The sequence below is a fragment of the Miscanthus floridulus genome, chromosome 3 (assembly GCF_019320115.1).
Source record: "Miscanthus floridulus cultivar M001 chromosome 3, ASM1932011v1, whole genome shotgun sequence".
Lineage (NCBI taxonomy): Eukaryota > Viridiplantae > Streptophyta > Magnoliopsida > Poales > Poaceae > Miscanthus > Miscanthus floridulus.
The window spans coordinates 13,264,180-13,280,573 of NC_089582.1; the positions used below are offsets into that span (position 1 = coordinate 13,264,180).

General features: G+C 42.8%; 1 protein-coding gene and 1 pseudogene across 1 annotated transcript; both read left to right on the forward strand.

The window, feature by feature from the left end:
- Positions 1–2,544: 2,544 nt before the first annotated feature.
- On the forward strand, positions 2,545–4,735 carry LOC136545021 (uncharacterized; annotated as a pseudogene).
- A 3,138-nt stretch (positions 4,736–7,873) lies between these two features.
- Positions 7,874–9,421, forward strand: LOC136543181 (uncharacterized). Its single transcript, XM_066535706.1, has one exon. It carries the CDS (start codon positions 7,874–7,876, stop codon positions 9,419–9,421), a length of 1,548 nt encoding a protein of 515 aa, XP_066391803.1.
- The last annotated feature ends 6,973 nt before the right edge of the window (positions 9,422–16,394 follow it).

Sequence of the window (16,394 nt, forward strand, 5' to 3'; positions counted from 1 at the left end):
TTCTGTGAAAAGCGCACAGAGACTGAGCAAAAATTAAAACAATAGGGAAGCCTGGCACACCAACGATAATCGATTCTAAGACTAGATCATCACCCATGTGCACGGGAGAAAAACACCATGACCGCTTGTGTAAGTGTTGCAATGCCGCCGCATCCAAAGCCTGCGCAAAGAACTTATGAAGGATAACCCGTATGCCACGCCGAGAAGGCGCAGACTGTGACCCGGCCCAGGCTAGCTCGGCACTCACCCCATCGTCTGGAAAAGTTTCAGACTCTGGGCCGCATGGCCCTGGTGGGCTGGGGTCGGCGAAGAGAACAGCGGCGAAGGTGGTCAGCCAGACAGAGTGGCGGCTGCAGCTACGGCGCGCCACTGTGGAGAAGGAGGGCGAGCAGCCGGAGTTGGATGACAGAGGCCCAGCCTATGTATATATGTTGAGCTCTTCTCCCACCTCGAGCAGGCGCTCTCGAGGTACGTTTTGCTCCCCGCCTCACAGCCACAAGCATGCACAGCCTATATGTATATACGTTGAGCTCCGCCTCCACGGCTCCTCTGCCTGCTACTCAGCATTCAGAGTGCCTCTTACGGTAGTCAGCTTAACCAAACTAAACTCCATGAACTAAACAAGGGTTTGTTTGGCTACATCCTAATCTACTCCCATCCATACGGGTGAGAGAGATTTATATTTTAAAACATAGTTATTTTTCTACAGTACTTTAATTGTACCTAATCTATGTGAATTGAGATGTATTAGAGTGCAGCAAATGCAAACGAGCCCTAAGGGATGAGAAGACATTGGAAAATGGGGCAGAGAGGATATGTAGCGAGTCATTCAGGCAGCAGTAGACTAGTGGTGCCACGAAAATAAATTTACAATGGCTTGAATGTTGGCCTCATCTACTATAAAATGCACACTGACACTGACACTGACACTGACAAGCGGCTAAGACTTTTCCAAGTTCGTTGTCCACTGCCGAACGAGACTTGTCAAAGGAAAATTCAAAGTCAAATAAGTCTGTTGAGTGTTGGGGAAAAAGTTAAGTCTTCTGCATGGACTTGCTACTTGCTCGATTTTTATTATTTCTAAAAATCTTATTTACTTTTTTTAATCACTTTTTTGTTCTGTCAGTATATTCATCTGTAAACTGACAGGGAAATTGTCTTTCACATTTTCCAGTCGGTATTTCATATTTTCTATTGATTTCTCACCCATAAGGAAATTTCGGTATCCGGTAGTGTTAGAAAAAGTTCCATTCAATTTTTATTTTGATTCCTAACCATTTTGACTGTGCCAGATAACATAGCATGGCAAAAACACTTTGTCATGACACGTGCATTGGCATGGCAAAAATATGTTGCACACTGAACATGTAAGAAGTGTCTACTGCCGCATATTAACACCGAAAGCTTGCCACGCCATTTTGGACCCGTGTGGTAAGGCTACCATTCTACCTTTATAGAAATCACATCTTCTTCATAAGGTGTGGAATGAAAATTATTTTTATTGGAAAATTTCTCCTCATGGGATCCACACAACTTTCTAGTTTTCAGTTTTACATGAGGAGTCGTTAAGATACTTGAAAAATTTATAAAAACTTTCAGCACATATTAAGCATGTAAAGGGACTTGTTATCTTAGAAAAATCATCTGACAGAAATGGAGCTGGATGAAGTTAAGATTTGTATAAAATTGTAGCTCTCCAGAAGATCTACAACAATTTAGTTTTGAGTTTTCATTTTAAATTGTTAAAATGCTTAAATATTTGATACAAACTTTCAAAGGCATATTAGTCACGTACTAAAGTTTCACACCTTAGAAGAATAATATCTTTTCCATATCAGATAGACATGAAATTCATATGAAAATTATAACTTTCAGTGTATGATATGTATTCCAAGTGTAGTTCACCGCTTTGAACTTTGTGAAGGATGGGCTCTATCATGTATATGCTGCAACAAGAATAAACGTATGGTTGGTTGAACTTTTATAATTTTAACTAACTGATAGTGATCTGTTTAACCAAATTACACGGCATGAACCAAGGGGAGTGAGAATACAAGGAAAAATGGGACAAAGTAAAAATGTAGTGAGCCATTCAGGCATCAGTCAACTAGCGTGCCAAGAAAATAAACTTACAAAGACTTGAATGTTGGCCTCATCTACTATAAATTACAACTGACAGCAGGTTCTTTCTCGACTGCTGAGTGTTGACCAAGACTTGAAGCTTATCTTGTTTTACCCGCAAGACCAGGACATCTTCAAAGTTCCTGGTCCACTGCTGTGTAGAGGAAACATTTCTCCAAGATGCATTTCATTTTCTTTCCCAGTCTTCAGTTGTCACACCATGTTCATTTCACTAGAGACTCTCATCGTTGACTTATGTGAAATAAGTCTTCCTGAGGGACTTCCCTTACCTTACCTCTTCTTCCCTTGTAATTGTTGAGAACAAATCCTCCACTCCCCTTGCATCGTACTTGTTGCCCTCCTCTTCTCCCCTGCTCCCAGTCATTGACATCACTGTAAGTTCTTGTCTTGCCTCACTGTATGATCTTCTACCCTGAAGATAACTCTATACACACAGGATTACCTGCCCATGTGATTCAGTAAGAGGTAGGTTCTTACAAGTGCTAAGCTAATCTTCGCTAGTGATCCAATGTTCATATATTTAGTCTCTCATGTATATTGTTATATGTTGAATTTCCTGAGCTGGATCCTTGAATCCTAATGGCAGAGATTGTCAGTTCGGCAGTTGTCCAAGAGACTGTTAGCCAAGTCCCTCTCCTTGGCCACTCTATTATCTTCTAAAGTTCTGACCATATTTTACTCGACACTTCAAATATAATATTCAGAATATCTCTCTGTACCCAAGAAAGCCGTCCTCAGTTTTCATACAATTTGGTCGAGGTAGATTCTTCCATCCACACTTACATAATCTTTGCTTCGTATCCAAGTTAACATATCTATTCTTTTATGCACACTGCTATATATATTTTTTTCTTACTAGGGAAGGAGTGCTACAGAAGCTTGAATCTCAATGGTGGAGATGGTCAGTTCTGCGGTTATCCAGGAGTCAATTAGCCAAATTATATCTGGTCTGGTTCAAAAATATGAGGAGAAAGTGGAAACAAATGCAATCAGAAACATAGAGAGGCTAGAGATGGCACACATCAGGCTTGAGGCTGCTCTTGAGACATCAGAAAAGTGGCAGATCACTGACGCATCCTTGTTGCATTGGCGTAAGAAGCTGAAGCGTGCTGCTCAAGATTGTGGCGACACACACTCCACAAAGGCAAACAAAGAATCCTCGAAGAAGAAAAGATGGAACAGGAGGTAATGAATTCCTCCTTTCCCAAGGGGATCGCACATGCTACCAAGTCATTTGTTTTCTCCATCTTTAACCGCGACAACAAGGAGTTGAGCAGATCAGTTGTTAAACAATTTGAGTGGTATGCAGATGGAGCTAATGAATTCCTAAGATTCATAGAGTTTGGTGGCACACCATACTATCACATCATGCCTTTTGGCTCCCTTATCAAGAACCTTTTTGCAGGCAAAGAACTACACCATAAAATCGTTCGGGGTAACAATCCTTCGATACTACTATGGTTGGCGCCCTTTAGAACTGCAGAGCATGGAACAGAGGCTATCATGGTATTTATAAAAAAAGAAGGCACTGCACCAGAGGGTAATATCCACTTTAGTATGATAGTACAGCTTTCAGAGAGTACAGACATAGTTGGAATTGCAGTTAAGAGCTTGCAGTTGTTTGCCCCTCATGTCAAGTCTACAGTTGAAAATATTACCAAAGAACTTACTCAACTACCTACTCAAGACCTATCATGGGTGCCATTTGTTTATTCATACCAGAAAGAACATTGGGGTAATCTTCATAGCCTTGCGACTCAGTGGTTTCGCCCAAACCCGTTATGTTGCAAGCATCATGATCAGCATTGTGCTCAACCTTTTAACAACCAAGACATGGCAGGAATATCAGATGCTTTGCTAGAACCACTAATTGAATTTAATTTGCAGTGGCAAGTCTCACGGACTGTTTATAGGAAACGTAAGGCCTCTCTGTCTGGAGGTATAATGTCTCTGCAAGATTCTCCATATGTGAAAGCTGGAATTATGTTTTCACCCCATGGGTCTTCTGTAGACATGATACCAGAGAACAAAACTTCTGAAGCAAGGGAGATAGTTGGTGGAGATCAACATCTCTTGCATACAGACATTACCTTGCAACAACTAGGAGAGATCATGCTACCAGAGGCCATTGATTACTTCTGCCAGAATGCTGAAGCGACAGTGTACCAAATGGTTTGGAAGTCCAAGCATGGGGATGCACGCATTCAGGTTGAAAGGCCAAGCATGAGAACATTGAGAACAAGCATGCGAACACGGAGAACTATTGGGTATCCTACAAGAATAAAGCTATTTCAAGGACAGGAAGAGGAGCTTTGGAGCCGGACACATATGATCGCTCACTTGCTCGACTTATGGAGTAACCATGCACCCATCCAACTGCAAAGGCCGGTCATGGACTGGATGCAAAAAGAAAGGGAAATTAAGCTTGCAGAAAGAAAAGGAAAATCTTTCAGAAAAGATATCCTCAATGCTAGAGTTAGTACAGTATAAAGGTTTCATAGTTACATGAAAGTAGTCTTTATTCTGTTAGTAATGAAGTACTGAAGCACTATGTTGTATGTTAGGAAATTATGCAACTGTAGGACATCACATTTTCTTAGTCCCAATTTCTGTATTGATGTTATGTGTGTGTTTCACACAAATTAAGCATTTTCTGGGGATTACTAAATTACGTGGGAAACAATAATGCAATGCATTTGTAAGCCGAGACTTACATGGCACTTGTAATTTTTTTCAATGTTAATTTCATCTATCTCACTAAGAGCATCCGTATGAAATTTAGAAAACAAACCAAAAAAAAAAGCTCATGTAGACTCTCTAAACCACTCTCCATCATCCCGCTCTCCAAAACCACCCTTCTGGCTCTCCAATTTTGGAGAGGCTACATCACTTCCTAAATGCAATACATGGTAGTTTTCTCATGTTTTTTTACCTAAGGAAAATTGTGATAAATTATTAGAATATAGAGAACAAAAAATAGAGAGTTTGTTGGAGACACGAGAGATATACAAAAAGAAAAATTCATTGAATGGCTCACTAAATAGAGATATATAAAGAGAAAAATTCATCGACAGTTTTGGCATCAACGCCTACAATGACTTGCCGCCATCATCAAGCTCGAGGGGCTATGTCAACTCCATCGGCACCATGGTCTAGTACACCTTTGTCAACCATTTCGACTCGAGGGGCTCATCGACAACATTGGCCTTAACACCTACTTCCACCCTACTTCCACTACTATTACTACGTCGACTATGCCAAGCACGACTGAGGATTCGTTCATGAGCACCGGCCAAGAGGGACTCAGGGACCATACCGGAGGGCCAGCCGCTCTGGTGGGTGAAGCTTTTTGCCTGACGCTTGTGAGAATGACTCGGAGACGAAGGCCTCTGTGTGAGAAGGCCTTAGAGACAAAGGCCTTCATGCTGAGAAGGCCTAAGAGACGAAGACCTCCATACCAAGAAGATACCAAAAGACGAAGACCACCATACCGAGAAGATACCAAATACGAATGCCTCAGAGATGAAGACCCGCGCGCCGAGACGATCTCGGAGGAGAAGGTCCTGAAGGCGAAGGCCTGCGTGCCGAGCAAAGCCAATAAACCATGTCACAGAAGTGGAAGAAGGAGCCAAAGACCAAAGATGAAGACATCCGAAAGGTTGAGGCACTTGGAGCTACTTGATGCCTAAGGAATTAGAACATGTATAGGCAAGATCCGTGTGCGTGCTCTTTTCTCCATGCCCTTTTTTCCCACATGGTTTCCGGGATAGAGATTTTAGTGAGGCGCTCATGTGTAGGTTGCGAAGGGCGGTCCTCGCAACCCAGGTTCCAGTTGTATTGTGCCTCTTCTTATATGATCATCTACTACATCATGTAGTATTGGCAATAGCCTATTAGCTGAGGGGCTACTGTTGGCGGAGCCCATATGACTTATGGGCTGATTCCCCCCTAAAAGAGGCCCAACAGGAGTTAGTGTAGTAGCTTCGAAATCCTCGCCCGCCAAGGGGCCAGAAATGGAGTTGGATGAAGTTAAGATTTGTATAAAATTGTAGCTCTCCAGAAGATCTACAACAATTTAGTTTTGAGTTTTCAATTTAAATTGTTAAAATGCTTAAATATTTGATATAAACTTTCAAAGGCATATTAGTCACATACTAAAGTTTCACGCCTTAGAAGAATAATATCTTTTCCATATCAGATAGACATGAAATTCATATGAAAATTATAACTTTCAATGTATGATATGTATTCCAAGTGTAGTTCACCGCTTTGAACTTTGTGAGGGATGGGCTCTATCATATATATGCTGCAACAAGAATAAACGTATGGTTGGTTGAACTTTTATAATTTTAACTAACTGATAGTGATCTGTTTAACCAAATTACACGGCATGAACCAAGGGGAGTGAGAATACAAGGAAAAATGGGACAAAGTAAAAATGTAGTGAGCCATTCAGGCATCAGTCAACTAGCGTGCCAAGAAAATAAAGTTACAAAGACTCGAATGTTATCTACTATAAATTACAACCGACAGCAGGTTCTTTCTCGACTGCTGAGTGTTGACCAAGACTTGAAGCTTATCTTGTTTTACCCGCAAGACCAGGACATCTTCAAAGTTCCTGGTCCACTGCTTTTTTTTTTTTTGAATAAGGAAAGCTTTATTAATTTCAAGATCGTTACATCAAGATGATACAAAGACCTTGAAACACTTCCGGCCTCTGTATAACAAGGATACACACAGCCTTATAAAAGATCTTAAAACAAAAAGGCACACTAATAACGCTCAATCCGAAGACTAGACTACCACCCATGTGCCCGGGTAAAAAATTCCTTGGCCACCTGCGCCAAATGTTGAGATGCCGCTACAACCAAACCTTGCGAAGTTGGCTTCTGTAGGACAGCCCATGTACGAAGCCAGTGAATAATCGAGTATATAACCTGTAAAGGAAAAGAAGTGCATTTCTTCTCAAAAACTAGGTCATTCCTACATAACCAAAGCGACCAACACGTAGCTGCTGCTCCTAACAAAGCTAATGACTTCAGATCTTTACTAAGACCACAGAGCCAAGACCCAAACATGTTTGAAACACTATGTGGTTGAGACAAGCCTGAAGCCGCACGAATAATAGACCAAACAGCACGAGCGAAACGACACTCAAAAAACAGGTGCTTAATTGTTTCATCTTTGTGACAAAAGCAACACTGTTTACTACCATGCCAATTACGTTTAGCTAAGTTATCTTTGGTTAACACTACGCCTCTACGTAGGTACCACAGAAAAACCTTGATCTTCAAAGGAGCTTACCTCCAAGATGCATTTCATTTTCTTTCCCAGTCTTCAGTTGTCACACCATGTTCATTTCACTGGAGACTCTCGTCGTTGACTTATGTGAAATAAGTCTTCCTGAGGGACTTCCCTTACCTTACCTCTTCTTCCCTCGTAATTGTTGAGAACAAATCCTCCACTCCCCTTGCATCGTACTTGTTGCCCTCCTCTTCTCCCCTGCTCCCAGTCATTGACATCACTGTAAGTTCTTGTCTTGCCTCACTGTGTGATCTTCTACCCTGAAGATAACTCTATACACACAGGATTACCTGCCCATGTGATTCAGTAATAGGTAGGTTCTTACAAGTGCTAAGCTAATCTTCGCTAGTGATCCATTGTTCATATATTTAGTCTCTCATGTATATTGTTATATGTTGAATTTCCTGAGCAGGATCCTTGAATCCTAATGGCAGAGATTGTCAGTTCGGCAGTTGTCCAAGAGACAGTTAGCCAAGTCCTCTCTAATCTGGTTCGAAAATATGAGGAGAAAGATGAATCAAACAAGGACAGAAATTTGGAGAGGCTAGAGATGGCACACACCAGGCTGGAGGCTGTTCTTGAGACATCTGATAGGTGGCAGATCACTGACGCCTCCTTGTTGCGTTGGCGCTCGAAGTTGAAGCGAGTTGCCCAAGAGTGTGATGATACGCTGCACAACTGCAAACACAGGATCCTAGAAGATGAAGAGACAGAAAAGGAGGTGAGAAAATCCTCGTTTCCTAAACGTATAGCACATACTACAAGGTCATTTGTTTCCTCCATCTTTAGACCCAACAAAGACGGGTTGAACAGTTCCATTGCTAGAAGGTTTGAATGGTTTGCAGATGGTGCTATTGAGTTTCTAAGGTTTGTTGAGCTTGGTGGCACGCCATGTCATTACATGCCCTTTCACCCTCTTAACAGGCACCTTCTGGCAGGCAAGAAACTACAGCATAGAATCATTCAGCCAAACAAGTCCCCTCTGTTTCTACTGCTGGCGCCGTTTAATACTTCACAGTATGGAATAGAGGCTAGACTAGTCATTATTCAGAAAGATGGTAATGTAGGAGAGGATGGATTTTTACTTACTTTAATGCTACAGCTTTCAGAGAGTACCGACATAGTTGGCATTGCAATGAAGTGCCTACAGCTTTTTGCACCTCTTTTCAAGTCTACAGTTGAAACCATTAGGGGAAAACTTATGCAACTACCCACAGAAGACTTCTCGTGGGTGCCAAATGTGGATACACCCCAGAAAGAACACTGGGACAAAATTTTCAGTTTGGGCACACAATGGTTTCGCCCAAACCCGTTATGTTGCAAGCACCATCATCAGCACAAGCTCGGTCATGATAGCAAGTTAGACATATTGGGATTACGAGATGTGTCTCTAGAACCAGTTATTTCCGTAAATCTTCAATGCCATGTCCCACTATCGAGGTGCAACAAATATAGGGCCTTACTATCTGAATTCAAAAATTCCCTAGAATATTCTCCTTATCTGAAAGCTAGAATCCTTTTTGCACCCCATGGATATTTAGAAGATATCCTGCCTGTGGATACTAGTAGAGAGATAGTGCCAATCTACAGCGAAGAGCAACATTGCTTTCATACAGACTTCACCTTGGGACAACTGGAAGAGATAATGCTGCCCAAGGCAATTGATTACTTTTACAAGAATGGCAATGCGACAGTCTACAAAATGCTTTGGAGGCCTAAGCATGGCATTGCATACGTTCATGTTGAGAAGGCAAGCATCTTCATGCCAAGCACACATAGAATGATGCAGCGAAAAGATGAGGAGTCCAGGAATTGGTCATATGGGGTCTCTCACTGTGCCAACTTATGGGCTACTCATGCACCCATCTGGCTGAGGAGATCAATCAAGGACTGGATTCAGAAAGAAATGGAAAGGCAGTCAGTAAGAGCACTACCTACAGAAGTTATAAATCATATAACACGGATCGGTCAGTGAAACAACTATAGACAAAAAGCAGCAGAAGGGATGTCCTTGGTGTTGGAGTATGATCCGAATTCTAACATTAGCGCCTTGTTTAGTTGGTGTCCAACTTCTAAAAAGTTGCTACAGTACCTGTTACCTCGAATGTTTGCGGCCCGTGCATGAAGCATTAAATATAGACGAAAATAAAAACTAATTGCACAGTTTGGTGGGAAATTACGAGACGAACGTTTTGAACCTAATTAGTCCATATTTGAACATTATTTGCCAAATAAAAACGAACGTGCTACAGTAACCCCAAAATCCAAATTTCGTGAACTAAACAAGGGCTAGGTGGGGCAGGGTGTACTTGGTGTTGGAGTATGATCCGAATTCTAACATTAGGCGGGGCAGAGGGCCCCCGGTTCGGGTGATGTTATTAGCGGATTTGTTTTCATATTTGACTACAGTGTGTTCACTCTCTATTGGATTCAGGTTCTTTGTCTAGTGCCTAAGGCACTCGGTAAAAGCCAAATTGTATTCGGCAAAGCCTTTGTCGAGTACGGCACTCGACAAAGAATACACGGTAAAAAATTGATCGGCAAAGCCCTCTTTGATGAATGTCTTTTATCGGGCACTCGACAAAGAAAAGTAACCATTATGACGCCAGGCCCGTTGACGGTTGCTTTGCCAGAGTGTCAAAACTCCAGGCACTCGGCAAAGATTTTTTATGTTTTAAAAAAAAAATTCTTTACCGAGTGTCCTCCATCCGACCCTCGGTAAAGATATTTTATTTTTTTTTCTAAAAATTCTTTAAAGAGTGCCCCTGGCCGCCGCTCGCCTGGCGCCGAGAAGAGCCGTTGGGGTCACGACCTTGCAGGCCGCCGCCGGGGCCGGCCCCCGCTCGCCGCGCCGTTGCAAGCCACCGCTGGGGCCGAGCCGCCGCCACCGCCGGGACCGACCCCCCGCTCGCCGCGCCCTCGTGAACCGCCGCCTGGGCTGGGCTCCACTCGCTGAGCCCTCGCGAGCCACCGCTGGGGCCGAGCCACCACCGCTGGGGCCGGGCCCACGCTCGCCGCATCCTCGCAAGCCGCCGCAGGGGCTGAGCGCCGCCGCCGGGTGGAGGTGGAGGGCACCGCCGGAGGTTGAGGGCGCCGCCGCGCTGGAGGTGGATGGGGCCGGCCGGAGGTTGAGGACGCCGCCACGCTGGAGGTGTTTGGGGCAGGCTGGATGTGGAGGGCCGGCCGGAGGTTGAGGACGCCGCCGCGCTGGAGGTGTTTGGGGCCGGCTAGAGTGGAGGGAGAAGCGTCGCCGCGGGGTCGCGCGCGAGAGAGAGAGCGTGGCGTACACGGGGGCGTACGTGAGAGGGGGAAGGATATACTTCTCTGTGAAGAAGCACAGATGAAATGAACGGTCAAGATAATTCGCGTGGCCTTCGATCGGGCCGTCCATTCTTCCACGTTAGCGATCTAGGTGAAGAAGCACAGATGGATTCACGGGCGCTTTGGGTGAAAGGACGGCACAGTTTACCATGGCGCAGCGGTGTGGCGGCGATCCGTGTGGCTTGTGTGTGGCAGCCAAGCACGTGCCCACTAGAATCACGCCACGTCATAGCGGTTTTGGGAATCTGGGTGCGACGCTAGTTGTTTTGCCATCTAGGCACGGAGAACGGAGCGTAGTGGGTACTGGCGCTGCAGTAGCTGTCAGGCACGAGTGCGGGTGAAATTTTTTAGCGGGCTCGGCTGATTTACTGATGACCACCTCGTAAATAATTTTTTTTAATTTCTCTTTTTATCGAGGGCAGAATGCACTCGGCAAAGACATTAAAAAAAAATATTGAATCTTTGTCAAGCGTCAGGGGCACTTGGCAAAGTATTTTCTAAAAAAAATCTTTGCCGAGTGTCTAACAGCAGGTACTTGGTAAAGAAGAACGTGGTCGAACACAGTTACGCGGGCTAAAGAAATTCAAACGCAGTTTTGCATTATAAGATGATTTCAAATCAAAAAGTTAACAACTACAATGTTTCATAACTTTTCGAGATCTACAAAGTTTATTTTGGTTGCTTTTCCATCCGAGGTCGTTTGAAAAGTTCAAATTTTAAAATTTTGAAATTCAAACGCAGTTTTGCATGACAAGATGATTTCAAATCAAAAAGTTGCCAATTACAAAGTTTCATAACTTTTCGAGATCTACAAAGTTTATTTTGGTTGTTTGATCATCTGTTCATCTGACATGGTCGTTCTAACATTGTTCACAAATCTTATATATCTCTCTTGTAGTTTCATAAACTACAAGAGAGATATGTTAGATTTGTGAATAAATTTATTTTCACTTTGTTATATGAAGAAAAGACCAAAACAAACATTGTACATCTTGATGAGTTATACAACTTTGTAGTTGAAAATTTTTTCATTTCAATTAATTTACTGCTTCAAAATGTGCTTTGAAATTTTCTTTGCCTAGTGTAAAAAAAAACACTCGCCAAAGAGCTTCTTTGCCGAGTGTCAAAAAAAAACACTCGGCAAAGAAACTCTTCGCCGAGTGTTTTTTTTTACCGAGTGTTTTCTTTTTCGCACTCGGCAAAAAAGCTCTTTGCCGAGTGCCCGAAAAAAAACACTCGGCAATCCACTTGGCACTCGGCAAAGAGCCGGTCTCCGGTAGTAATATGTACTCTTACACCTAGAGGGACCCCGGTTCGGGTTATGTTATTAACAATTTCTTTTATAATTGACTGCAATGTGTTCTCTCTATATATAGATATTTTTTTTCTGAACGCAAGACTATGGAGTAGAGCTCCCCAATATATTTAACTGTAGCCTGAAATTCGCTCCCATAAGGAGTCGAATTCTAGACCTAAGGACTGCAACAAGAACCACCAAACCAACTCAGCTACAGGCCCATTCGCGCTCTATATATACATCTTGTAGGCCACATGGAAAAAGTTGATGACTCATTGTATCTGTTTGATTTTATGACCAAATATTTTCTAAGGGTGATAGCACCACATCATTCACGCATAAATTTCAAATTTGGAGGATGAAACTTTTGAAAAATATTAATTCACAATTAAGTAGCTAAACATCAGTACCATAAAAAAACAAGAACTATGATTTTTGGCCTCATCTCATAAAACTTTTAGATGTCGGTGCAAACATTGTATCAGTTACGTACTCACGTAATTTTAACAACACGCACATATAACAACAATATGGCTTATTAGAAATACCAGCGAAATTCACTTGTTTAACCTCAATTGTAGCCAAACCACTAAGTCACAGAAAAGCAGTGCATGCGTAATGTTAAGCTCTCTAGGCCTTTCCCTTGTGCAGCTCACAACTGTACACTAGATATCTATCCACCAGCCAATGAGAAGCTTGAAGCTCCTATTCGTCTTAGTCAAAAGGGGGGAAATAAAATCAGAGGAGGCCGTGCTCAGCATAGAGTTATCCCGGGAGACATGAACTAAATACAAATCAACCCCATAAGCAAAAATCCACATACGCACTAGAAGCCATTCTTTTTTTTTTAGAACACTAGAAGCCATTCCAAGAGACAATCAGGCAACATAGATGTAGATGTAGCCATCTTCTCTTAGCACCACCATCCGTAGCAAAAAAAGGGGATGAGAGGTACAGGTTGATGTGGAAGCTGGATTGGACTGAGCAAGGCGGAGCCAGAGAGCTAACGAGGAGCAAGGAAGCAACGACCATAGCTTGTGACCGCGACCAAACTCTCACCTTTAAATTTGCGAAGGAGATTTTCACCCTAATCTGGCCCATTTAAGCAAACATGACACCATTGCAAAGTATTACTAGCTCATAAGCACATGGCCTCTACACTTTAGTACATGTACATCACAATTTCTCCTAGCCTTTGTGCACCTTCCACCATCTCATAGCACAATCACAAATGATGGCATCTCACTGGTAGGCAACACACAGCTCGTAGAAGCAAAGCATGCTGTTGAGTTCAGTAGACATACAGTAAGGCGACTATGAGTGTAGAAGGCCAGGAGCTTTACAAAGGGGGATCGAGTGTACAACAGCAGGCTAGGAGCACACCATGGAGACCAGCATAGAGCTAGCGCCGGCTTGGTGCCACCACACGGCCATGCCCATGCACCCAAGCACCGGCACCCAGGGGCAATATCATACCAAGCTCCAATGAGCAGATTTTCAATTCTGCACAAATGTTACCACTTTAGGCCGCCCGTAGGCAATGACAAATTAACAGACACATTCCAACTTCCAGTGAGCAGATTCTGATGTTGTTGCCATTTTTGCCTTGTTGTCCATCTTTCAAACTAGCCTTTGTTTTCATGTATACATTTTTTAATCGAGTATGTAAATTAAAAAATAGATTGTTCGAATCCGCACAGTCACAGAACAGAAAAGGAACAGAAAATGAAGGATGCCAAAAAGCAAGGTTGCAGCAAGGAAGGGGCCACATGCGCTCTATCTCCCGTGATTAAGAGGATTTGAGATTATTTTTTATTTTGTTAGGTTAACTAATTATTTAATTTAATAATTAAAAATCAATGGCTCGGATTTATTTGAGGTATTACCTCCTAATAAGTAAAGGAAATACAGTAGCATTGTTCAATGAATAATCATCATTTGAGGCTAAATCCAAAAGTCAAAAACAAGATCCGTTCATTCATTTTCAATTCATACCTGAAATGAAACCCCAGCTGGTTCACTTTTCTACTTCTGCTTCCTCAAAAGTTTCTGACGTCACTATCTTTCTTCTCAGGTTGTTATCGTACCATCAGTAGGACATGACCCTCCAGAATTAATCTCTCTTTGTTCATGGTAATGCTTGGCTGCTACCATGCAATTCAACCGAGGGTAAGTCCTTAGAGTCGGTAAGCTAAATCCATGCTGGTGATCCAAAGTTCCTCTGTGAAACAGTAGAATTTCATTCAATAGTTTTTTTTTTGTTTGTTACAAAGATGTGAAAAATAGTGAGCATGAATCGCAAGCCAATTTGAACAGAGAAAGTACCGTCGACCACAGAAGCATGTCATACTGCTATAATTCCTGATATTTGTGTCATCATCACAAGTCCTTGCCATGTACCACACGGCGGTTTGAAGCTGTGTACACCATCATCTGAAACAAAGACCAATGCATCGCTGAGTACTTTCTTCACTGGTGCGTAAGGTAGAGATGTATTTATCAATCAAACAACAAAAAGACCTCCGAGATTTCCACGTTATATCTTGCTTTGTCCTCCGGTTCTTCCCCAATATTCACCTACCCTACATTTCACTTCGCACACAAAATGTTCACTAGTTCAAAATTTATGGCTGTTAGCAATTACTACAAAGCGACACATGCCAGCAGGAAGACTCTCATGTTGCTGTTTAAGTCAAAACGGCACAGTTTTAGGCAACGTTTTCGTTTTTATTTGGCAAATAGTGTTCAAACATGGACTAATTAGGCTTAAAACGTTCGTCTCGCAATTTCTCACCAAACTGTGCAATTAGTTTTTTTTATCTACATTTAATACTCTATACACGGGCCGCAAATATTCGATGTGATGGTTACTGTAGCACTTTTTTGAATTTTGGGTTGAAACTAAACATGGGCTTAGTCGTAGAGGCAGATTGCCGCAGAGGACGGACCTAGCTAGGGAACGAGACGCGGCAGGGCAGCTGTGGCCGGCCTGGAAGAGGATTTGGTGCACTCGATCTGCTCCCCATCTGGTCTACTGCTTCTTCTTTTTTTCTACCTCTTATCTGGATACAGTTATAGCATCTGTTCATACACACGCACGTCCACTCAACATACGCACACTACACACTACCCGTGTGTAAATAAACCTATAGCTATACTTAGATCTAAAAATCGCGTTCTTCTTGAGATCACCGAAATCCACTGATTTCGTAGGCGACGGACACGTCACGATCCAATCAGCTTCAGCTTCAGCTATGCGTGTCAGGGTTGAGTCGGACTACTCCTACATTAGAGCAGATTCAGTCGATGCGATTACAACAGTAGATCAAGAATAAATGGTTCCTACTTCCTATCCTAGCTAGTTTCTGGGTATATGGATGTCTGCATTGCAAAGTGCCAGACGGGATGTCTGGGACAGAGGCCAAAGGCTTCTCTGAGTTTTTTTATTCACTGTTGCATAAGGTAGAGAAGCCCAAGTTATATATCGTTTCGATGAAAATACATCTATTTTTTCAATCAAAATGCCCGCCACTTTATGCTTGTCGGCGATTACGCTTAGAATGTTAGACAAATTCAGTACAAATTTAATCCAGAAAAATATTAATAACAAGTTTCTGACATCAGACATGTGCATATGTGATCTAAGCGCAGAGAACATATACATGATACTAATAATCATGATTTTAATCACAGAAAACAAAGGACAGGTTTGCATCAGCATACCCAGCAGCACCAGAGCCAACGCTAGTTGACATAGCGGTTGTCGATGTAGCCGTCCCGCTTAATGCAATGCAGATGAGTTGCAGTGCCCATCACCACGCAAGTCGACGCCGCCGCGAAGTAGACGAAGTTGTGGATCGATCGAGCAGTCGTGTGGAAGACGTTCCCCAAAAACCTGATCGTCGGTCTTCACTCGAGCAGATAAACTCACGAACGGCGCCAGTTTCAGAGGTCTATTCTCCCTATTGCCTCGTGCACAGGAACCGGAAAAGGAATGGCAGAGAGCTGCGCAACAACAACGAATTGGTGTTCTTAGTTCTATCTCTTCTCCCGCGAACAAGAGGAGAAGTGCCTCTTTTATGCAGCAACGAAGGAAGACGAAAGTGAAGAGACAAGAGCATGAAAAGATAATGTCCATCATGACAGAATCCGTTACTAGGAACTCATGAAATTGATAAATCATTTGTCAGTTACTAGTAACGGAAACCACCACTACTACATAAATGATTTTGCGCGACACCCCCCCAAAGGCCACCGAAGCGGGCACCTATTTTTGCCCGTCACAGTAAATCCCACGATTTACTGAGGCAGGTATTTTTTGTTTACCGCG